The sequence below is a fragment of the Heptranchias perlo genome, chromosome 25 (genome assembly GCF_035084215.1).
Source record: "Heptranchias perlo isolate sHepPer1 chromosome 25, sHepPer1.hap1, whole genome shotgun sequence".
Taxonomy (NCBI): domain Eukaryota; kingdom Metazoa; phylum Chordata; class Chondrichthyes; order Hexanchiformes; family Hexanchidae; genus Heptranchias; species Heptranchias perlo.
Genome location: NC_090349.1, coordinates 43,880,329 through 43,904,533, shown reverse-complemented (window position 1 = coordinate 43,904,533; position 24,205 = coordinate 43,880,329). Strand labels below are relative to the sequence as shown.

The 24,205-nt window shown below is 48.6% G+C and overlaps 1 protein-coding gene across 3 annotated transcripts in view; it reads left to right on the top strand.

Moving 5' to 3' along the window:
• galnt9 (polypeptide N-acetylgalactosaminyltransferase 9) overlaps nt 1–24,205 on the top strand; it is a 211,863-nt gene that overhangs the window by 147,107 nt on the left and 40,551 nt on the right. For all 3 annotated transcript variants that reach the window (XM_068006169.1, XM_068006168.1, XM_068006170.1), the window contains exons 7-9: nt 2,573–2,758; nt 6,242–6,379; nt 16,283–16,378. In XM_068006169.1, the coding sequence (XP_067862270.1) occupies nt 2,573–2,758; nt 6,242–6,379; nt 16,283–16,378 (420 nt within the window). The remainder of the gene's footprint in view (nt 1–2,572; nt 2,759–6,241; nt 6,380–16,282; nt 16,379–24,205) is intronic.

Below are 24,205 nucleotides of genomic sequence, written 5' to 3'. Positions count from 1 at the left end.
AAACCCCACTGCCCGTATCCTATCCCGCACCAAGTCCCGTTCATCTATTACCCCCCGGCCTTCCTGACCTATGCTGGCTGCCAGTCCCCCAACACCTCGAATTTAAAATCCTCATCCTCAAATTTAAATCCCTCACGGCCTCAACACCCCCCAACAATCTCTGTAACCTCCGCCAGCCCTACAACCCTCCCCCTAACTCTCCGTTCCTCAAACTCTGGCCTCCCTTCGTCCCCCTATTGGTGGCCGTGCCTTCTGCCTTCTAGGCCATATGCACGAGAATTCCCTGCCTAAGCTCCTCCTTAGAACCCACCTCTTTCACCGAGCTTTGGTCAATCCTCCTATTATCTCCTCCTATGGCTCGGTGTCCATTTATTTCTCATTACGCCTCTGTGAACATTTTTCTACGTTAAAGGCAGTACATAAATGCAAGCTGCTGTAGTTGATAGAAGTTTACAGCACAGAAGAAGGCCATTCGGCCCATTGTGCTTGTGCTAGCTCTTTGCTTGAACAATGCAAAACTAATCCCACTGCACCGATCTCAACCCTTAGCCCTGTATCTCCCTCTGCATTTTTTAAGGGAAAAGTGTATAAAAATTTGAAGCAATGGTCTCTGCCTCAACCATGACCTAACCTTTGTAAAGAAATTTCTCTGACCCTCTCTCTTCACTCACTTAATGACAACTTTAAATTGACGATCCCCCTCATCACTAACTCTCCAACCAGAGGAAATAACCGCTCCTTATTTGCTCTTTCAAAACCCGTCATAATTTTAAAAACCTCTCTTCTTAGTCTTCCCTGCTCTAGTGCAATAGTCACAGCGTCTCAGATCTCTCCTCATTGATGGACTGAAGGCAAGAGTTTCATTGCATCAGATCATCTCTCTTCATCCCTGACTTTTTGTCTGTTGCCTTATAATAATATAGAGAGTGCGCATACTGACAGAGTGTTGGAGATCCTGCCAAAGAACCTCCAACTATAAGAGTTCAGCTTAATCAGTCGGACGGCTATTTCCGATCTGTTACTTAGATTTCACCTCCAGTTTTCTCGGAAATGAACCGGAGAAGAAAAATGGGCTTTTGATAACTTAAAGTGAGTGGGTCATTAAGAAAATGATTCGACACAGAGCACATGGCAACATTATCCTTGGCTCAGGGACTAAATGATACACCAACTTTAAAATACAAGTTTAATTAATATCTAATAATCGTTCAACTCAATTTTTAATGTAATATGCAGGCCTAATAGTGTAAGATAGTGTGAAATGACACAGTCTCTAGCGGCTGACTTTTTAGATTAGTAATTTTCATTGATTATATTTTTTTAATAGTTTTCATATTTTGGGAACACTGTACAAATAGAAATATTTAAATAAGTGGCACACTTGTAAATTTTTCTCATCCACTTTTGTGAGGCTGAAAAATCTCCGAATTCATCTTGTCCCGCCTTTAGCTTTTTGGGGAAGAAATTGCAGAGTGTGATATTAACGCGTAAATGTGTTAGCAAGCTGGTATGAAATTCCTACCTGTTATTTTAACGGGTGTCTAATACATGGTTTATATACAGGCACCGCCCATTTTGTGCCATGACATATTCTCCAGTAGACTGGCAGACACTTCAACAAAATGTGTATTTTGGTGTGGTAACCTCTCTTGCACAAGTTTTTCCAAGTTTGTTTATAAAATTTGTTCTTGGGATGCGAGCAACACTGGCGAGGCAGTCATTATTGCCCATCATTTGTTGCCATGAGGGCATTAAGAGTCAGCCAGGTGCTGTTGGATTGGAGTCACATGTAGGCCAGACCATAGAACCAAAGAAAAGATACAGCACAGAAGGGGGCCATTCGGCCCATCCTGTCCGCGCCGGCTCGAAGAACAACCAGGTGCCCATTCTAATCCCACCTTCCAGCACCCAGTCCGTAGCCCTGCAGCTTACAGCATTTTAGCTGCAGGTCCAGGCACTTTTTAAAAAGAGTTGAGGGTCCCTGCCTCTACCACCAATTCGGGCAGCAAATTCCATACACCCACCACCCTCTGGGTAAAGAAGTTTTTCCTCATGTCCCCTCTAATCCTTCTGCCAATCAGCTTAAATCTATGTTCTGTAGTTCTTGAACTCTCCACTAGGGGAAACAGGTACTGTCTGTCTACTCTATCTCGGCCCCTCATAATTCTGTACACCTCAATCAAGTCCCCCCTCCGCCTCCTCTGCTCCAAGGAAAACAACCCCAGCCTATCCAATCTCTCCTCGTAGCTGCAATTTTCAAACCCTGGTAACATTCTTGTAAATCTTCTCTGCACTCTCTCCAGAGCAATTACGTCCTTCCTGTAATGTGGTGACCAGAACTGCGCACAATGCTCCAGCTGTGGCCTTACCAGCGTTTTATACAGTTCCAACAGGGAAGGAGAGGTAGTTTCCCCTCCCTGAAGATCATTAGTGAACCACTTGTTTTTTTTTTCTTTCTGGCATCTTTCAATGGTCATTTTCTGATGTCAGCCACAAACCATCAGAGTACAGTGCCATGTGAATGATCACTCTCGTGTTGGGTGCGATAACTTTGACAAACTCTCACACACAGGTCTGGCAGTGCGGAGGCAGTATGGAGGTCTTACCGTGTTCCCGAGTCGCCCACATCGAACGTACAAAGAAGCCGTATAACAATGACATTGATTACTACGCAAAGCGGAATGCCCTGCGGGCCGCAGAGGTGTGGATGGATGACTTCAAATCACATGTTTACATGGCATGGAACATACCAATGAATGTAAGTATGGACTGTACAGTTCAGAATACATGTTCTAGACAACCCAAAAGTTTCTACCAAGCCTCTCCTACTGATGTTTTTTTTAAATAGGAGAAAAGGGGGTTTTTGTGTACGTTAAGGAGACCTATCAGGAGCTGCGAGATGTGTACGCTTTTTCAATCAGCATCAGACATCGCCAGGTCAGGTGTCCAAACGAGTGTCTTGACCCCAATCTCAGAAGACCAGGACACTGCTTTTCATTTCTCATGCCCAGTATTCCATGGCCTCCCTGAGTAAGATCTCACACTCAGAATGGACAAACGTTAAATAAAACCTAATCCACACGCGGGGGTAAATTATCAACTTCCCTCCTGGGAGTACAATTGGTGTTGAAAGGGCCCGATTTTCATCTCAGTTGAAATCTGCGATGACAGTTTCAGTTGCAAGTGGAAAATCCACACGGTATATAGTAAAATACAAACAGCAGCTCATTCTTACCTTACGGTAATAAGGGGATAAACCTTCTGACAGCGAGTAATGGGAACTGCACTAACTCACATTCCACAGGCAATATTGTGCTCCTGTATAAGAGGCCAAGTATGTGTAAGGCAGAGTCCTGAGTGACAGAGGTCCAATCATGTCCATGGTGGCACTCAGGACCCGTACCTGGAACGGCCAGGATGTATATAAAAATTAACACCTGAGGCCAACACCTCTCCAACTTTCCTTGGGAAGGCGGGGCACCATGAGGATGGACTTGTTGGGCGACCAATGGCGGGAGCATGGAGGCGGGGGCAGGAGGTCATGTGATGAAACCTCCAGGAATACTTCCAACCAGAGTTGGCGATCCCTGGTGGCACCCGATTTCCCAGCGTGCACTACGTGACACGAAGCTTGGTGCTGGAATGGCGGGGGGAGGGCATTGAACGTCAGCGGGGGAGTGTAACAGGTGGGAGTGGGTCAGTCACCCAGTTTTCCTTACCACAATGGAAAGTTCTGCCCATGAAATCTCCCTCGTTGCTTCGAGCTTTTTGCAATACAAGAAGGAGCAAGAAAACACCAATTACCTAATGGATTTTTTTTTTCCTCTCTTGAAACCTTTTTATCTAATTATTTTAAATACGATGTGGACAGAATACATCCTGAGGACCAATTTGCATCCAACTCTTTGCGCAGAACATAACTCAATCGTGCAGTATTAGGTCGGCCTGCTTGTCGGATATAAATCACATCCTGTGGGTCTTTCTAATGTTTCCTCTATAATTCATGAAGGACAAGCCGACATTTTCACCGTCGAAACAAAAGAAAGAGAGCACCTTTCACCACCTCAGGACGTCCCAAAGCGCTTTACAGCCAATGAAGTACTTTTGAAGTGTTGTCATTGTTGTAATGAAGGAAACACAGCAGCCAATTTGCGCACAGCAAGATCCCACAAACAGTAGCGTGATATTGACCAGATGATCTGTTTTTTTTTAAGTGACGTTGAGGGATAAATATTGGCCAGGACATTGGGGAGAACTCCCCTGCTCTTCTTCGAAATAGTGGCCATGGGATCTTTTACGTCCGCCTGAGAAGGCAGACGGGGCCTCGGTTTAACGTCTCATCCGAAAGACGGCTCCTTTAACAGTGCAGCACTCCTTCAGTACTGCACTGGGAGTGTCGGCCTGGATTATGTGCTCACGTCGGTGGAACGGGGCTTGAACCCATGACCTTTCCGAGGCGAGAGTGCTGCCCACTGAGCCACGGCTGAGCATCAAATTCAACAAAAAAAGGAAAAAAGTCTTGCTGGTTCTGACATTAGAAAGCTAGGTCAGTGTGTTTCCTTCATAAAGTCACATTTCTCTGCTGATTTTGCCACGATAGAGCAGTCGGGAGGGGCCCTGCGAGGCCTCCCGAATCCATGAGTTTGAATAGAGTGGCGGCAGTGACCGCTTCAAAGCCGATGGAGAACGGTGAAGCCTTGGGCTCGGTACGTGGATCCGGACAACTTTAACCCTCCACCCCCCCCCAACCCTTCCCTCGAATGCAGAAGATTAAGGGGTGACCTAATTGAGGTGTTTAAGATGATTAAAGAACATGAGAAATAGGAGCAGGAGTCGGACACATGGCCTCTCGTGCCTGCTCCGCCATTCAATCAGATCATGGCTGATCTTCGACCTCAACTCCACTTTCCCGCCCAATCCCTATATCCCTTGATTCCCCTAGAATCCAAAAATTCATCTGTCTCTGCCTTGAATATACTCAACGACTGAGCATCCACAGCCCTCTGGGGTAGAGAATGCCAAAGAATCACAACCCTCTGAGTGAAGAAATTCCTCCTCATCTCAGTCTTAAATGGCCGACCCCTTATCCTGAGACTATGACCTCTAGTTCTAGACTCTCCAGCCAGGGAAAACAGCCTCTCAGCGTCTACCCTGTCAATCTTATATGTTTCAATGAGATCCCCTCTCATTCTTCTAAACTCCAGAGAGTATAGTCCCATTCTACTCAACCTCTCCTCATAGGACAACCCTCTTATCCCAGGAATTCATCTAATGAACCTTTGTTGCACCGCCTCTAAGGCAAGTATATCCTTCCTTAGATAAGGAGACCAAAACTGTACACAGTACTCCAGATGAGGTCTTACCAAAGCCCTGTACAATTGTAGCAAGACTTCCTTACTCTTGTACTCCAACCCCTTGCAATAAAGGCCAACATACCATTTGCCTTCCTAAAGGATTTGATAGGGTCGATGGAGAGAAACTATTTCCTCTGGTGGAGGAAGTCCAGAATAAGGGGGCATAACCTTAAAATGAGAGCTAGGCCGTTCAGGGGTGATGTCAGGAAGCACTTCTTCACACAAAGGGGAGTGGAAATCTGGAACTCTCCCAAAAAAGCTGTTGAGGCTGGGTGTCAATTGAAAATTTCAAAACTGAGATGGATAGATTTTTGTTAGGCAAAGGTATTAAGCAATGGGGAACCAAGGTGGGTAAATGGAGTTAAGATACAGATCAGCCATGATCTAATTGAATGGCAGAACAGGCTCGAGGGGCTGAGTGGCCTGCTGCTATTCCTATGTTCCTGTTGGGAGGGAGGGAGGGAGGGGGAGTTTAAAATCGACCCCTGACTGCATAATTCCACGGTTTTCTGTTTTTATTTCAGACCTCTGACAGTCAGGTGTTCTTTTTATCTTTTGTAAATTAACATTGAAGGGCGAGCCCATTCACTTCTGATCTCCCAGACTGTGACAGGATTTATCGTGACAGTTAGGTGCGAAATTGCAACAGAGGCATTAACAGGTCAATTACACACCAAAGCCGAAAGTGTTTACCCCATGAAGTAAACACCATTTTCACACATTAGTACCACTAAATCGGGCTCTTTCTTTCAGATTTACAAAGGACTTTTTATTAATATATAATAACAGCGATACACGTGAAGTGGAAAAAAAAAGAGAAAGTAAAGTTCAGAATAATAAATCAGTGGAATTTGGGAGAAATTTGATCTTTTCCCCCCATTTCACAGAATCCAGGGGTTGATTTTGGCGATGTTTCAGAGAGGTCGGCGCTCCGCGAGAGGCTGAACTGCCGGAGCTTCAAGTGGTATCGGGACAACGTTTACCCGGAAATGAGGATCTACAACAACACCATCACCTACGGAGAGGTAACCGATCACAGCCTGTTTTGCCCCGATAGGCGCCGTGGGCAAAATGCCTCGCTCCTCACGGCTTGTGTTGGGCGCACACACACCGCAGGGCTGAACACCGATCGGTGGGGGGGGTGTGGGGGTGTTGGCGGGTTTCCGGTGAGGGCCGGCAATCGAGGCGACAGAGCCGGTGGGGAAATCGGAGTGGCCGAATGGGGGATCTGTCCTCGTGCTCCATCCGTCATCGAGCCGCTGAGAAAGCGCAGACTGAGGAGAGGTCTTTCAGACCACCTTCCCCTAAAGTCGGGTTTTATCACGGCAATCGGCAGCTTCCCATGACCCCAGCTTTTTATTTCCAGATTTTTTAAAAACTGAATTCAAATTTTCAGACTGCCTTGTTGGGAATTGAACTCATGATCTCCAAATTATTGGTCCAGAAACTGTCCGTAAGGCAGAATAACGCCTGTGAAACAAGGTGTAAACACAGCAGGTAAAACAGATTGTGCTCTTGTGAAATGGGGCTGAACGGTATCTCGAACAGGTGCAGTTTTGTGTCTTTGCACCTTTTTTATGCTTTTCTTTTTAACGTCACTCATTCCTTCCAGGTCCTTCCTCTCCTTCCGGTGATCACACACCGATTCCAATTGAAAAGACAAGACTGCAGTCCCTGCCTAATCCAGTGTTCATTCATCCACTGGAAGGCACATTACATTAGCACAAATTGAGCCTCTCGCTAATGTCCTCTCCCTGATTCCGCTCCAGTTACTTCCCCCCTCTTTGGTGGCCTTGTCTGCAATTGGAAGCCCATCAAACTCACATCCTCCCATTCAGGAATCCTGGAGCACATTGTGCAGCTTCACACAACCGGGCCAGCCGGAACAATTTTAATATTCCAAAACTGTAATTAGAGACTAGAGTAAGTAAGGCTCGAAGGAGAATGGCTAGGCTGAGGGAAGCTAAGTTAGTGTTCGTGTGCGGATTGACTTGTTGCGATGTCCTAGGCTGATTGACAAGCGTTTAACCCACAGGAGCAGTGGTACGTTGCTCACGATCCAGTATCCTGTTGCCATGGAATGGGAAGCATAATTTTGTGTCTTTAATTTGCTCATTTGATACCGTTGCAAAGAATTTTTTTGAATTTCATCCAATTGTGATGTCCCGTATTGGATGGTGTTTTGATGATTCATTTTCTTTTGGAAGTGTTTGAACAACTCTGTGTATTCTGCAAAGTGAGAGAATGTCAACAATCATTAGTGCAAAACAAAAAGAAAGACTTGCATTTATATAGCGCCTTTTACGACCTCAGGACGTCCCAAAGTGCTTCACGGCCAATGAAGTACTTTTGAAGTGTAGTAACTGTTGTAATGTAGGAAATGCAGCAGCCAAATTGCGCACAGCAAGATCCCACAAACAGCAATGAGATAAATGACCAGATAATCTGTTTTAGTGATGTTGGTTGAGGGATAAATATTGTTCAGGACACCGGGAAGAACTCCCCTGCTTTTCTCCGAAATAGTGGCCATGGGATCTTTTACATCCACCTGAGAGGGCAGATGGGGCCTTGCTTTAATGTCTCATGCGAAAGACGGCACCTCCGACAGTGCAGCACTCCCTCAGCACCGCCCTGGGACTGTCAGCCTGGATTATGTGCTCGGTGTAGGGTTTACCACTTTTTCCTTTTCAGAGTTTAGAATGAGGATTCATCAGTGGGGGAAATTTTCAACTGGGCAGCTGATCCACAAATGCCAGTTTTATGCCTGATCGGCAAGTCGGAAATCTACCCCCCTGTTTAATGCTCATTAACATGCCTCTGACGTGCATGGCTCTGATTTTCCTCGATTGGTGCAAAGTTTAGGAAACGGTGCTAATCCCCCCTGAGTGGTGACATGTTGACAGCACTCACATTTTTTTGGGGTCAACTCATCCGCATCATCAGCAGGGAAGGATTCCTGGCGGGGGGACCGAGGTCACACTCGGCACTTATAACCACGGTAAGGTGTGAAACTGGCGACCAAACCATTACCGCCTGTCGTTCTCCGCCCGACGGTAAAGAGTGAAGATTCACCTCGGCCCCCCCCCCTCCCCCTTGTATTCTTGGTGAAAAAAAAGCAGCAAAGAGGCTCTTGCAGAGTATTGCAGGGCGAATTTTTTTACACTCCGATACGTTTTTCTCCCCGTGTCCCATATTCAAAACTATTGATCCTAAATAAAAGGAGCACAGAGCTTGAACTTAAGTCAATAAATCCCTGTTGTGTCTTTTAAATTAGGGAAAACACCTTTTTTCCCACCTGACAGCCGTTTGAAATAAACCAGGAGTGAAATCCGGGGGTAATTTTAACCTAACTGGCCAGGTGGGAATCCCAAGGGACAGAGTGGACGGCCTGATTTACACCACACCCAAAATTGACTTAAATGGAGAATAAATTCGGACGGGGTGTAAAACCCCCTCCTGTCCTTTCTCGACGGGCGGGTGAGATTAAAATTGCCCCCTTTAGGCGTGGGTTGGAATTTAATCATTACACTTTCGGAACAAGAGTGCTGCTGGAATTGAGAGCTATAATTTCCATAGTCAGCTACCTGCCATTAGCGATCGTTTAATTTGCAGCCCACACGTACTATTCTGCCAGGTATTATTATTGGGTTCAGTTATGGCTCTGCAAACAATGAGGCACTTTCACTAATAAAGTGAATCTGCATTGGCTGGTACAAACATCTGTCTAACCTGCTTCAGTCCAGCCTGAAGGTATAACATTATCTGGGTGAATGCATGCACTAAGTTAAATTTCCCTGTAGAAATTCCTTGGAGGATTGCATCAGATGCTTCTACCCGCCACTGATGTAACTCCTCTCCTTTCATGAGTTGAGATCATTCTAATTCAAAGTAAACACAATCACCACTGAGAAACAAGTGACAAGTGTTTATACCAATCCTAAACTGTGCCACAGTAAAGGGAATTGCTTAGCTCTACCCCAGGGTATTTTACTTGTTAATGGAACAACTCATCAACAACAACTTGTATTTATATAGCGCCTTTAACCTGGTAAAACGTCCCAAAGCACTTCACAGGAGCGATTATCAAACAAAATTTGACACCGAGCCACATAAGGAGATATTAGGACAGGTGACCAAAAGCTTGGTCAAAGAGGTAGGTTTTAAGGAGCATCTTAAAGGAGGAGAGAGAGGTGGAGAGGAGGAGAGAGAGGTGGAGAGGAGGAGAGTGAGGTAGAGAGGAGGAGAGTGCGGTAGAGAGGAGGAGAGTGAGGTAGAGAGGAGGAGAGTGCGGTAGAGAGGAGGAGAGTGAGGTAGAGAGGAGGAGAGTGAGGTGGAGAGGAGGAGAGTGAGGTGGAGAGGAGGAGAGAGAGGTGGAGAGGAGGAGAGAGAGGCGGAGAGGAGGAAAAAAAAGAGGAGAGGAGGAGAGAGAGGTGGAGAGGAGGAGAGAGAGGTGGAGAGGAGGAGAGAGAGGTAGAGAGGAGGAGAGTGAGGTAGAGAGGCGGAGAGGTTTAGGGAGGGAATTTCAGAGCTTAGGGCCTAGGCAGCTGGAGCCACGGCTGCCAATGGCAGTGCGATGAAAATCGGGGATGCGCAAGAGGTCAGAATTGGAGGAGTGTGGAGATCTCGAAGGGCTGTAGGGCTACATTGAGTTACATTGATTCAACAGCACAGAAACAGGCCATTCAGCCCAGCTGGTCTATGCTGGCGTTTATGCTTCATACGAGCCTCCTCCCTCCCTACTTCCTCTACCCTATCAGGAGATCCTTCTATTCCTTTCTCCCTCATGTGCTGATCTAGCTTCCCCTTAAAGGCGTCAATGCTGGAGGAGGGTAGATGTAGAGAAGATGTTTCCACTTGTGAGAGAGTCCAAAACTAGAGGCCATAAATATAAGACAGTCACTAATAAATCCAATAAAGAATTCAGGAGACACTTCTTTACCCAGAGAGTGGTGAGAATGTGGAACTCGCTCCCACAAGGAGTAGTTGAGGCGAATAGCATAGATACATTTAAGAGGAAGCTGGATAAACACATGAGGGAGAAAGGAATAGAAGGATATGCTGATAGGATGAGATAAAGAGGGGAGTGGAGCATAAACACTGGCATAGTCCTGTTGGGCCGAATGGCCTGTTTCTGCTGCTGTAAATTCTGTGGAATTCTAGTTATTGTAACCTTTTTAACATAAATTACCTCGCGATCCTTCCATAGAGGCCTAGTCAGAAATGGTGACATCGATAAATGCTGAAATGTGAAATAGAACAGGAAAAGGCCCAACAGAAAAGTTGGCCTTTCCCGTGATCATTTTGGAACCGTGTTTAGTTTTTGCTTTAATCCTTCCTTATAAATGAAAATCAACCTCTGGTGAGTTGACTTGTAGATGGCAAAGAGCCTTCTCCCGAGTCTCACTAGTCTGCTGACAGACACTCTGATGGGGAACTGAAGCAGCAGTGGATTTCCCTGAGAGACCAGTGTCCTTAAAATAACTTTAGGAAAGCTTTTACTTTTCAGCCGACATTGCAGATAATTTCCTAAAATGCCTCCGTCTCCTTTTTTTAAACTTTATACACTCAGTCTGGCTTTCCTTTTTCAGCCCCTACATTAAAGGAGACGTTAATGGTACTGAATAATATTTTTCTTAAAAACACAGTCAGCATTGAGGAATGAGGCAATTTTCTATTTTGGGCACCGATTGTCAGCAAACACTCCGAGGTGACGTTCAGCGTGGTTAAATGCAGAGTCAAGTTCCCTCTATTGCACCAGTGGGACTCTTTAAAATCCCATCACCCCATCCTCACAGCCTCTTTGAGTGAGGTTACCACTTTACATAGAATTACACAGAATGTACAGCACAGAAACAGGCCATTCGGCCCAACTGGTCTATGCTCCACACGAGCCTCCTCCCTCCCTACTCCATCTCACCCTATCACCATATCCTTCAAATCCTTTCTCCCTCATGTGTTTATCTAACTTCCCCTTAAATGAATCTCTGTTATTCGCCTCAACTGATCCTGGTGATAGCGAGTTCCACATTCTCACCACTCTCTGGGTAAAGAGGTTTTGTTGGACACGCTTCAGGGGGTAGATTTTAACTTCCAGCCTGGAAGGGAGCGGGCGTTAATGAGGCCAATCAGTGGCACATCCGGGTTTCACACACAGCAGCCGGCCTGATCGGCAGGCTGTCGGGCAGGAAGGCGGGGATCAGAGAGAGGGAGGGAGGGATCATAGGCTGGGGAGAAGATTGGGGGGAGGCCAGAGAGACCATCGGTGGGGGGGGGAGCGGGGAGGAGATCGGGGGGGAGCGGGGAGAAGATCGGGGGGGAGCGGGGAGAAGATCGGGGGGGAGCGGGGAGAAGATCGGGGGGGGGGAGAGAGAAGATCGGGGGGGAGCGGGGAGGAGATCGGGGGGGGAGAGAGAAGATCGGGGGGGAGCGGGGAGAAGATCGGGGGGGGGAGCCGGGAGAAGATCGGGGGGAGCGGGGAGAAGATCGGGGGGGAGCGGGGAGAAGATCGGGGGGGAGCGGGGAGAAGATCGGGGGGGAGCGGGGAGAAGATCGGGGGGGAGCGGGGAGAAGATCGGGGGGGAGCGGGGAGAAGATCGGGGGGGGGAGCGGGGAGAAGATCGGGGGGAGCGGGGAGAAGATCGGGGGGAGCGGGGAGAAGATCGGGGGGGAGCGGGGAGAAGATCAGGGGGGGAGCGGGGAGAAGATCGGGGGGGAGCGGGGAGAAGATCGGGGGGGAGCGGGGAGAAGATCGGGGGGGAGCGGGGAGAAGATCGGGGGGGAGCGGGGAGAAGATCGGGGGGGGGAACGGGGAGAAGATCGGGGGGGAGCGGGGAGAAGATCGGGGGGGAGCGGGGAGAAGATCGGGGGGAGCGGGGAGAAGATCGGGGGGGAGCGGGTAGAAGATCGGGGGGGAGCGGGGAGAAGATCGGGGGGGAGCCGGGAGAAGATCGGGGGGAGCCGGGAGAAGATCGGGGGGGGAGCGGGGAGAAGATCGGGGGGGGGAGAGAGAAGATCGGGGGGGAGCGGGGAGGAGATCGGGGGGGGAGAGAGAAGATCGGGGGGGAGCGGGGAGAAGATCGGGGGGGGAGCCGGGAGAAGATCGGGGGGGGGAACGGGGAGAAGATCGGGGGGGAGCGGGGAGAAGATCGGGGGGGAGCCGGGAGAAGATCGGGGGGGGGAACGGGGAGAAGATCGGGGGGGGAGCAGAGAGAAGATCGGGGGGGAGCGGGGAGAAGATCGGGGGGGAACGGGGAGAAGATCGGGGGGGGAGCAGAGAGAAGATCGGGGGGGAGCGGGGAGAAGATCGGGGGGGAGCGGGGAGAAGATCGGGGGGGGGAACGGGGAGAAGATCGGGGGGGGAGCAGAGAGAAGATCGGGGGGGAGCGGGGAGAAGATCGCGGGGGAGCGGGGAGAAGATCGGGGGGGGAGCGGGGAGAAGATCGGGGGGGAGCGGGGAGAAGATCGGGGGGGAGCGGGGAGAAGATCGGGGGGGGGAACGGGGAGAAGATCGGGGGGGAGCGGGGAGAAGATCGGGGGGGGAGCGGGGAGAAGATCGGGGGGAGCGGGGAGAAGATCGGGGGGGGGAACGGGGAGAAGATCAGGGGGGGAGCGGGGAGAAGATCGGGGGGGAGCGGGGAGAAGATCGGGGGGGAGCGGGGAGAAGATCGGGGGGGGAGCGGGGAGAAGATCGGGGGGAGCCGGGAGAAGATCGGGGTGGGGAACGGGGAGAAGATCGGGGGGGAGCGGGGAGAAGATCGGGGGGGAGCGGGGAGAAGATCGGGGGGGGGAACGGGGAGAAGATCGGGGGGGAGCGGGGAGAAGATCGGGGGGGAGCGGGGAGAAGATCGGGGGGAGCGGGGAGAAGATCGGGGGGGAGCGGGGAGGAGATCGGGGGGGAGCCGGGAGAAGATCGGGGGGGGAGCGGGGAGAAGATCGGGGGGGGGGAACGGGGAGAAGATCGGGGGTGAGCGGGGAGAAGATCGGGGGGGAGCGGGGAGAAGATCGGGGTGGGGGAACGGGGAGAAGATCGGGGGGGGGAGCGGGGAGAAGATCGGGGGGGGGAGCGGGGAGAAGATCGGGGGGGAGCGGGGAGAAGATCGGGGGGGGGAACGGGGAGAAGATCAGGGGGGGAGCGGGGAGAAGATCGGGGGGGGAGCGGGGAGAAGATCGGGGGGGGGAACGGGGAGAAGATCAGGGGGGGAGCGGGGAGAAGATCGGGGGGGAGCGGGGAGAAGATCGGGGGGGGGAACGGGGAGAAGATCAGGGGGGGAGCGGGGAGAAGATCGGGGGGGAGCGGGGAGAAGATCGGGGGGGGGAACGGGGAGAAGATCAGGGGGGGAGCGGGGAGAAGATCGGGGGGGAGCGGGGAGAAGATCGGGGGGGGGAGCGGGGAGAAGATCGGGGGGGGGAGCGGGGAGAAGATCGGGGGGAGCCGGGAGAAGATCGGGGGGGGGAGCGGGGAGAAGATCGGGGGGAGCCGGGAGAAGATCGGGGGGGAGCGGGGAGAAGATCGGGGGGGAGCGGGGAGAAGATCGGTGGGGGGAGCAGGGAGCCGGGGTGAAGATGGGGGGTTGCTGAGAAGATCAGAGGTCACTGAAGGTCGGGTGAAGAGTCGGGAGATAGGTGGGGTCCACATGGCGGGGGTCGGGGTTCCTGTCGGCCAGGTGAGCTTGTTGGGCCTGGATGAAGCACTCCTGCTCCTCCGGGCCCACAGGCAGTGCAATAAAGGCCCTCACTCACCTCATGGATCCGACCCTTCCCACCTGCTTTCACCTGACGTGAATGGGAAGCGATGGGAAACCCCCACAGGTAAAGTTAAATTCATTTTAATGTTCCAATACACAAAATATTAAGCACCTCAAGTATCTCAGTGAGGTACATGGCCCTTTAAGTATCGGCCCGCCGGGTTAAAGTGTGGGCGGGACTTCCTGGTGTCCACTCTCCACACGCAGACAAACCTGCCGGGGTTAAACCCGGAAGCGGGCGTGTTGGAGCCGGGATGTGGTCCCACTCTGAAAACGGAGGATTTTTACTCCCCACCTGCCCCCAACCCACCCGTTATTGGGGGTTAAAATTTACCCCCAGGTTGGAAATGCTATAAATTCAATTCACATCTGATTCTTAGAGCCAGCAGGGGGACGAGAAATGTCCATCCCATCAGTCCGGGCCGGTCCTCGAGGGACACCACATTAAATAGTTCAACTGAAGAAGTGACTGAGTTGCTCCCAGAACTCAAGGAAATCGCTCCGACTAACATTTTTGTAAATGGAAGCTGTGAGGAGTCGTACCAGAACCAAACGCCTTCTCCAGGCCTCACCCAAATTTTATCCTCGGCCTTAACTGCGTCACAATCACAAAACAAAGCCTTATCAGTAAAGGCTGAACAGGCTGGGGCTTTTTTTCTCTCGAAAAGAGAAGACTGAGGGGTGATCTGATGGAGGTCTTCAAAATTATGAAGGGGTTTGATAGGGTAGACGTGGAGATGATGTTTCCACTTGTGGGGGAGACCAGAACTAGGGGACCATAAATATAAGATAGTCACTAATAAATCCAATAGGGAATTCAGGAGAAGCTTCTTTACTTAAAGAGTGGTGAGAATGTGGAACTTGCTACCACAGGGAGTAGTTGATGTGAATAGCATAGGGGAAGCTGGATAAACACATGAGGGAGAAAGGAATAGAAGGATATGGTGATAGGGTGAGATGAAGTAGGGAGGGAGGAGGCTCGTGTGGAGCATAGACCAGTTGGGCCGAATGGCCTGTTTCTCTGCTGTGGATTCTATGTAATTTGGTCCATCATAGCGTGGGGGGAAAAAAAATCCTTTTTTCCAGCATTTTACACAGGTTGAGGCATTAAATAAGAATTCTGAACAAACACCGTTTTTTTGGGGGGGATGATTTGCTGAGCCGACTGATATTTGTGCCGGGGCCATGAGGGGATGTTTATGAAACACTAACCTCAGACACGGCTGTCACAGTCTCCCAGGTGGGTCTGGACCGGACCATTGCGAGTGTCATCTCTTTAAGTGCCAGTGATTGAAAGCTTGACAGGAGGGGGAGTGTGCGGGCCGTACTGCACCACACCAACAATAGATTCAGCAAGAACTACAGACCGATTGTGGGCAATAAGGGGAGAAAGGGACAATCACGCAAGTAACAGAGAAAAAGAAGGAAGGGTTGAAGGTAAGTGAAGGGAAGAATAAACAAATAATTAAAAGTATTTGCACCTTTAGCGAATATTACATAAACCACCCTGGGAAGTACAGTGGAACATGAATCCAATTGATGTTAAACTGACAGGTCTGTCATTTCCTGGTTTCTCTCTCAAATAATGGAAGGTGATGTTTGCAAATTTTTCAATCCAAAGGCACGATTCCTGAATCTAGAGAGCTTTTGAAACTGACTACCTAAAATCGATTGGTTAAAACCCACCTTGGAAGAAATCGATTGGTCAGGTGGTAACATTCTCTTCATATTTTATGAGGCAAGTGGGGAATCAGTATTGGAAACCGTTCCTTAATCTGACAGGACACCCCACTGAAATTATATGTTCTTCCAGGACCTCATGATCTACTGAACGTTTCTGGCCAACAAGTAGCTTCTGACCATTGATTATTTTTGCTATAAAATGCAAAAGAGTGCAAGTTGGAGTTGGTAAAACAGCAGGTCTGAACTTTATAGAATCGTAGAATGATACAACACAGCAAGAGGCCATTCGGCCCATCGTGCATATGCCGGCTCTTTGAAAGAGCTGTCCAATTCGCTCCACTCCCCCCCTGCCTTTTCCCCATAGCCCAGCAAATTTTCCCCCTTCAAATATTTAGCGAATTCGCCCCACTCCTCTTTAGCGAGAAGGCCTTTCATGGGCCCTCAGTGAGACATGTGTGGCTTTATTTTTTTTTAAACTTGAAACTGCTTTTAATCCAATAGGTACGGAACAGCAAAGCGAGTGGCTATTGCTTGGACCAAGGGTCTGAGGAGGACGACAGGGCTATTCTGTATCCATGCCACGGTATGACGTCGCAGGTAGGAGCACTGTTCCATGCGCGCCTCTGTTATTTAATCCTTTTAAGATGTGCGTAAGGAAGGGAAGCAGCTGGAGCTCCTCGCCCAGTCTCCAGGTAGGCAGCAGCGGTTATTTGATAAAGAAGATCTTTTCAAAAGGTACCTCTTGTGTGTGAAATTGTGTCAGACTTAAGCATGTAATTCCAGAGCTAATCAGTGCACGTTACGAAAACCATTCTAATCCTGTTTGACCTGTTGTGTGGGAGAGGGGAATTGACAGTCTTAAAAAGCCCTTAAGGAATGGAGGAAAGAAGCTTCTTAACTTAGTCAAATATGAAAGACTAAACAATCGAGGCGTGCTCAGCGAGTCAGAGGTGTGCATCTTCACTCGTTCCATCTGACCGTGTTCGGGTGGGGGTTGCCAACTCTGGTCGGACGTATACCTGGAGGTTTCATCACATGATCTCCCGCCCGGTCAAACAGCCTTTTCTTCCTCACCTCCCATATTTTTATGACTGATAAACAAAAGTATTCGAAGAAAATGTTTTATTTAATGCCGCTACGATTATTCCCCCGGTTATTGCTTGCTGCAGTGTCCTGGAGATTAATCTTTAAATCCTCTCGAGACTCCAGGGCAATTCAGGAGGGTGCCGACCCTAGTGCTAGGACAATGAGGTGCACAACGTCACGCACAGTCAGGGACTCTGATCTGCATTGGGTTCGAAAGGGTCATGACCCACTAATCACCGTAGCCACCTCGGTCAGAGTCAGGAATTGAACCCTGCGGCGAAAGTCCAACCGTCGTGTTTTAGTGCAGCTTAGCTGAGCTGCGGAGTGACGTCACAGGAAACCTCAAAGGGAATAGATTTGCTCAAAGCAAGACGTTGTGCAGAGATGCAGCTATTAACGTTTTTTTGTGTTAATACGAATGGACAAATAGCTCCATAGACGTGTACCACTGACATCACAGGGCCTTGAAAACTGCAGCAAATGACAGAGTGTTGTTATTTGCTCGGCACGGACTCTCAAAGGGTAGTAAGTACATCACGAGGCTTTGTCCTACACCACGAGACTTCAACCATCATTTTGCTTCAGTGGATGATTTCAAATACATTAACAATTTAGAACATTTTGTTTTAATAAAATGTATAAGATGTAGCTATGGCAATCATTTTCTTCCTGGCTCATTTTGTTTTCTTGGTCCCGACAGCAAGTCTTTTGTTAAACCATTTTATAAACAAAAGGAATTACTATTGCCAATAATAAGTTCACACGACATTCGTTTTTTCCCTCTGCTTTACTGTGGGCATTGTTAACCTGCTTAATTTAAGAACCTCCGCCATCACAGGGACTACGACACAAGCTCAACTCTCCAATTAAACCAAACATCATTTCTAGACCATCGCTCTTAAAGATATATATATATATATATATATATATATATATATATGTATCTATTCTGATCCCAGACCATTGTCAGTGATGTCCTTGGATTGGTCTCCGCAGGGGCATGAGAATAGCCGGGCACAAGTTGCCCTCCCTCCTTCCGTGTCGCGTCCACTGACTCATCTCAGTAGCTCTTCCACTGACACTCCCGCGGTCAGCAAATCCCTGCCAGAGAGGTCGCAGGCACAGTCACAAAGCTACATTGCACCTCAGTGCACGGGCCTCTTCATCATATTACGTTTGTTGCACCTCCTCCCCCTTGTCACAATTTAGTAACAACTTTATGGCATCGGTCACACGGAGAGATAACACCTAACGTACAACAGTAACACCTGGTTCTATCACTTTTAATTGCTAACACGGACGCCCGCGTTTCAGTCCTCCCAACAGTGGTGGCGCTGTGGCCTGTTTCCCAGGTCTGCCAACCATTTTGGCCTGTTACAACAAACACTGCCTTGGGATGTTTTTACTTGCTAAAGTTGTTGTTGTTGATGTGTCAGCCATGGCTCAGTGGGTAGCACTGTCTCACCTCTGAGTCAGAAGGTTGTGGGTTCAAGTCCCATTCCAGAGACTTGAGTACATGATCCAGGCCGGCACTCCCAGTGCAGCACTGAGGGAGTGCTGCAGTGCCGGAGGTGCCGTCTTTCGGGTGAGACGTTAAACCGAGGCCCCATCTGCCCTCTCAGAGCAGGGGGAGTTCTCACCGGTGTCCTGGGGCGGTATTTATCCCTCAGCCAATGTCACTAAAACAGATTATCAGGTCATTATCGCAGTGCTGTTTGTGGGATCTTGCTGTGCGCAAATTGGGTCCAACGTTTCCCACATTACAACAGTGACTACACTTCAAAAAAAAAGCACTTCATTGGCTGTGAAGCACTTTGGGACATTCTGGGGTCATGAAAGGCGCTATAGAAATGCAAAACTTCCTTCTCTTTCTTACATAAAACACTGCATTGGACGTCTACACGTATGTTGCTGGGACAGGTGCTGTCATCTCTCCGCAGTGTGTTACGGTGTCCTTTACTAATGCTTTCACCAAGTTTGGCATATTGTTCATCTGGTGTGATGTCACAAGGGAAACGTTAGAAAGAATGTTTATTTTTGAGCCAAAATGTGTTAATTTTTCTGCAGCTACATAGTTTAAAGAACGCTCATTATGTTAATTCAGGTTATTAATGGGCTTGATTTTAACTCCCTTGCGGGAAGGCGGCCTAGTGAGTGTCTGGCCCAGTCTGGGAACGGAAGCAGGGGGGCGCGGCTGACTTTAATGGCTGGATCTCATTAACACGACACTTGCCAAACGTCCCCGACCAAAACAGCCAGAGTGTCGCCGGTTATCGGCTGCCAGGCTCTTAAAATGGGGTGGCAGCGCTGGGGACCCAGGGGAATGGTCCACGGCACAAGATAAGTGCCACGGGAAGGGAATCCCGGTCGGGGGGGAGAGAGGGGAGAGGGCAAGACCCGGGCAGGGGAGGTCCGTGGTTTGCTCGTTAGAGCCCGGAGGAATACTCCTCCTCCTCCTCCTCCTCCCCCCGACCTGTAAGGAAACCTACAATAAAATTTATTTTAAAACTTACTTTGCTGGATTTATTCTGGCTGCTGTTCCCAGCAGCTTTGGCCTGGTGAGGAAGCCATCACTGCCCCCCACCCCCACTCAGGGCTTAGGTTAAAATAGCAGATCGACATCATCGGAGCCCAATCTGCATATGTAAAGAGGACTCCTCCAGCTTGCCGGCTATTTAAAATTGCAGTCGGCCAGATTGGGAGGCAATTGAGTGGGTAAATCCCCCGGTCCATTTTAACTCCCCACCGCCCCATACCTGGTTTCCGCCAGGCCCGGGGAGTTAAAATCAAGCCCATTATTATCAGTGGGAAGGGGAGGGGGCAGGTGCAGTCTGATCAACCAAAATGTACATGGGATGGGAGAGGGAAACCATAAATGCTCATGAAACTTCATTAGCTGTGAGCTACTTTAGTTTAGTTAAGCTTCAAGAATGATGTGTACCCCTTCATCAGTCCTTTAGTGTCAGGATAAGTACAAGAAATTTTATAGATGTACTCTTACATCAATGCTTTACTGTCCGAGAGAGGTAAGTACACATCCCTCATTGCACTTAGACTAAAGTCCCACTTTTACATCACATTACTCATCAACTAGCTACAGTTCCCATGGCAATTAGCAATCACAGCAGAGCCACAGACTAACCACTTACATATAATTGGATGGCACGGGACAGTACGCATTGGGTAATCAGGATTGTGTTCAGTGATGTTGCACTGCAGTTGGGAATGTGTTCCCAAGGACATCTTCAAGGTCAGTGCAAAGAAAGATCATTGCATCTGCACAGGGATGTTCATATCCCATTGAAATTCACCCTGCTGCCCTTCTCCTACAAAGTCTTAAAGCCTCCTAAATATCCATGGATCTTTTTCAGATAGTATCCCCATCTTTTTCAGCTATCTTCCACCCTGCGTAAACCTGAGCTCATCCAAAACTCTGCTGCCCCGTATCCTGATTCGCACCGTTCACCCATCACCCCTGTGCTCGTGGGTCTACATTGGCTCCCGGTCCAGCAACTCCTCAGATTTAAAATTCACATCCTTGTGTTGAAATCCTTCCATGGCCTCACCCCTCCCTCCTCCTCCAGCCCTACAACTCTCTGAGATCTCTGCGTTCCTCCAATTCTGGCCTCTAGTGCCTCCCTCGCTTCCTTCACTCCACCTTTGGCGGCCGTGCCTTCAGCTAATCTCTGGAATTCCCTCCCTAAACCTCTCCGCCTCTCTCTCCTCCATTAAGACGCTCCTTAAAACCTACCTCTTTGACCAAGCTTTTGGTATAAATGAACGTTATTGCTGTTTTTGTTGTTACTCACACTCTATCAATCTTAGCCTTAATTATTGAAATCGCTCATCGCAATTCACATATACCATCTCTCGGAGACATCTATTTATTGGTAGATTCCATCCAGCCCTTTCCCAGGGCGGCTTCAGGGTTGCACTGTGCGGTCAAGCAATCTCAGATCTGGATAGTTAAGGTTGTGTTTACACTACATCCACAGCCTGGGAACCATCAAACCGATTGACACCTAGACTGAAGCGATGGTGTAAATCTGGAGTCGAGGCTCCACCTGAGAGTGAAGCAATGTCAATCCACCTCACTCTGGCTGGGCCCGAACTTTTTCTTTATTTATTCATTCTCGGGATGTGGGCGTCACTGGCAAGGCCGGCATTTATTGTCCGTCCTTAGTTGCCCCTTGAGAAGGTGGTGGTGAGCCGTCTTCTTGAACCGCTGCAGTCCGTGTGGTGAAGGTTCTCCCACAGTGCTGTTAGGAAGGGAGTTCCAGGATTTTGACCCAGCGACGATGAAGGAACGGCCGATATATTTCCAAGTGAAGATGGTGTGTGACTCGGAGGGGAACCTGGAGGTGGTGGTGTTCCAGGTTTACACTATACATCTCTACCATTGAACCAGCTTAACACTGATGCTACAGTCGTAGAATGAATGCCTGTCCTTTGGTATAATCTAAATATTACAAACATATGAACATAATAAATTGACGGACAGGAAAAGATCAGCTAGTCCATCAAGCTTGCCCCACACACATGATGTCTGGAGCATCATGACAAGGCACCCCCCCCTCCTCCTCCTCCTCCCCTCCTGCCCCCCTCCCCTCTCCCCCCCCCCCCTTCCCTCCCTCCCTCCCCCCCCGCAGCCTAGGAGAGGCAAAAAAGAGAGAAAAACCCAGGGCCAATAAGGAAAAATACTCCAGAAAATTCCTCTCTGACCCCCTCAGACGATCGAAACCAGTCCAGGAGATCACACGGACCGAGTGTTATCTATAAAGACACTTCCCTTCTATACGATGTGATCTGTGCCCCAGTCAGGAACTGGTCCAGCTCCCTCTCGAAGGCAGAGAGTCGGCACCGACCTCACCAGCTCCGGAAACACGTTCCAGAGACTCACTGCTCTCGAATGTATAGTTGTTGCAGATTTAATGTAAAATGCAGGAATCCTGTATTCCTTTGCTTTAATTTATATCTAACATAAATACTGGGTGTGTAAATAGATTATAGTTAATCATATCTTTTTAAAATATTAATTAAAGTACAGGCACGGAATGAGTGATGTAGATTAAGTGTTGAATATTTATAGCTAAAGAACAGTTTGTATCTCATCTTGATTAATGTCCATTGACTTAAACTTCAAATTCTCACAAATCAAAATGTTCAGATATGAGCACTTCCCAGTGGATGGGCCCAGAACAGTCCCTTAACCTGCATGAATTTTCCCTTTTATCCTGAGATTACTTCAAAACTCCTGGGACCTTAATGGATGTTCGAAGTAATTGCTAACGGTGTACTTATGAAAATAGCACGTAAATTAGAAGATACTCAAGACGGGAGAGTCAGCACAATACACCGTGTCAGGGGAACGAGTTGGAATTTGCAATCTGATTGGGAATCTGGCGAACTTTATTATTCCCAAATCTGTTCAAAAAGTGACTATTCATAGAATCATACACACATTCGGCCCATCGTGCCTGTGCCAGTTCTTAGAAAGAGCTATCCGATTAGTCCCACTCCCCAGCTCTTTCCCCATAGCCCTGCAAATTTCTCCCCTTCAAGTATTTATCCAATTCCCTTTTGAAAGTTATTATTGAATCTGCTTCCACCGCCCTTTCAGGCAGCGCATTCCAGATCATAACAACTCGCTGTGTAAAATATTTCTCCTCATTTCCCCCCTGGATTTTTTGCCAATTATCTTAAATCTGTGTCCTCTTATTCTCGACCCTCCTGCCAGTGGAAACAGTTTCTCTATTTACTCTATCAAAACCCCTCATAATTTTGAACACCTCTATCAAATCTCCCCTTAACCTTCTCTGTTCTAAGGAGAACAACCCCAGCTTCTCCAGTCTCTCCACATAACTGAAGTCCCTCATCCCTGGTACCATTCTAGTAAATCTCTTCTGCATTCTCCCAAAGGCCTTGACATCTTTTCTAAAGTGTGGTGCCCAGAATTGGACACAATACTCCAGCTGAGACATAACCAGTGATTTATAAAGACTTACCATAACTTCCTTGCTTTTGAACTCTACGTCTCTATTAATAAAGCCCAGGATCCCATATGCTTTTTTAACAGCCTTACCGACTTGTCCTGCCACCTTCAAAGATTTGTGTATGTGAACCCCCAGGTCCCTCTGTTCCTGCAACCCCCCTTTAAAATTGTACCATTTAGTTTATATTGCCTCTCCCCATGTTTCCTTCGAAAATGCATCACTTCACACACAGACTTGATTGTAGTCTCTGGTTCAACTCAAAAAAATGTTATTAATAGCTCACATAAGGAGGACGGATGGCTCAGTGGGTTAACAAATGTAAGGAGTCTTACAACACCAGGTTATAGTCCAACAGCTTTATTTGAAATCACAAGCTTTCGGAGCTTTGCTCCTTCGTCAGGTGAAAGCTTGTGATTTCAAATAAAGCTGTTGGACTATAACCTGGTGTTGTAAGACTCCTTACATTTGTCCACCCCAGTCCATCACCGGCATCTCCACATCAGTGGGTTAAGGCAGTGTGGGACTGATTTTCTGAGTTCCCGTTCCCAGCGTGGGTCTCACCCGGCAGGAATGCACATTCGGAATTTCGGCGCCACTCTCTCCACGATTTTCCGTCGATTAATTTTCGATGCGTGTCGAAATTCCCATTGTGCGTTCCCGGCAGGTGAAGCTCCACATCAGGACCACAATCTCGATTCAGATCCAGCCCCGACCGATGGGATGAAAGTCCGCTGGCTGTAGGGGTCCCAAGTGAAGTGAGTTTGGGTGGGGTCTGAATCCCAACGGGCGTTAAACCTACAGCACCAAATCACTCCAACATAGCATTAACCGGCACCATAGAATGCTACAGCACAGAAGGAGGCCATTCAGCCCACCGTTCCTGTGCCAGCTCTTTGAAAGAGCTAAACAATTAGTCCCACTCCCCTGCTCTTTCCCCATAGACTTGCAAATTTTTCCTTTTCAAGTATTTATCCAATTCCCTTTTGAAAGTTACTATTGAATCTGGTTCAGAGAGACCCCCTTTAAATGGGGTCCTCACAGAGAGACCCTCACATAAAGAATCCCAAGAAACAATAAAATGCCCACCTCAGTCTCCCTTAAAAAAAAATATGTTATGGTTCCCCTCATGTTGGGAAATAAAGTCCCGCAATTGAGACTCAGGTCTGGAGGCAAGAAACATTTAACCGATTGAAAATTAAAATAATGACACCTTGACAAAATCAATTTCCAAAAGCTCTGTCTGCTTTCAAATATATTTTGAACTTTATCCTTGATTTGTTAAATCAATTTCATACAGTCCGATGAATGCCAACCCTTTGTACACTAGACACTGGAAGCTATACAT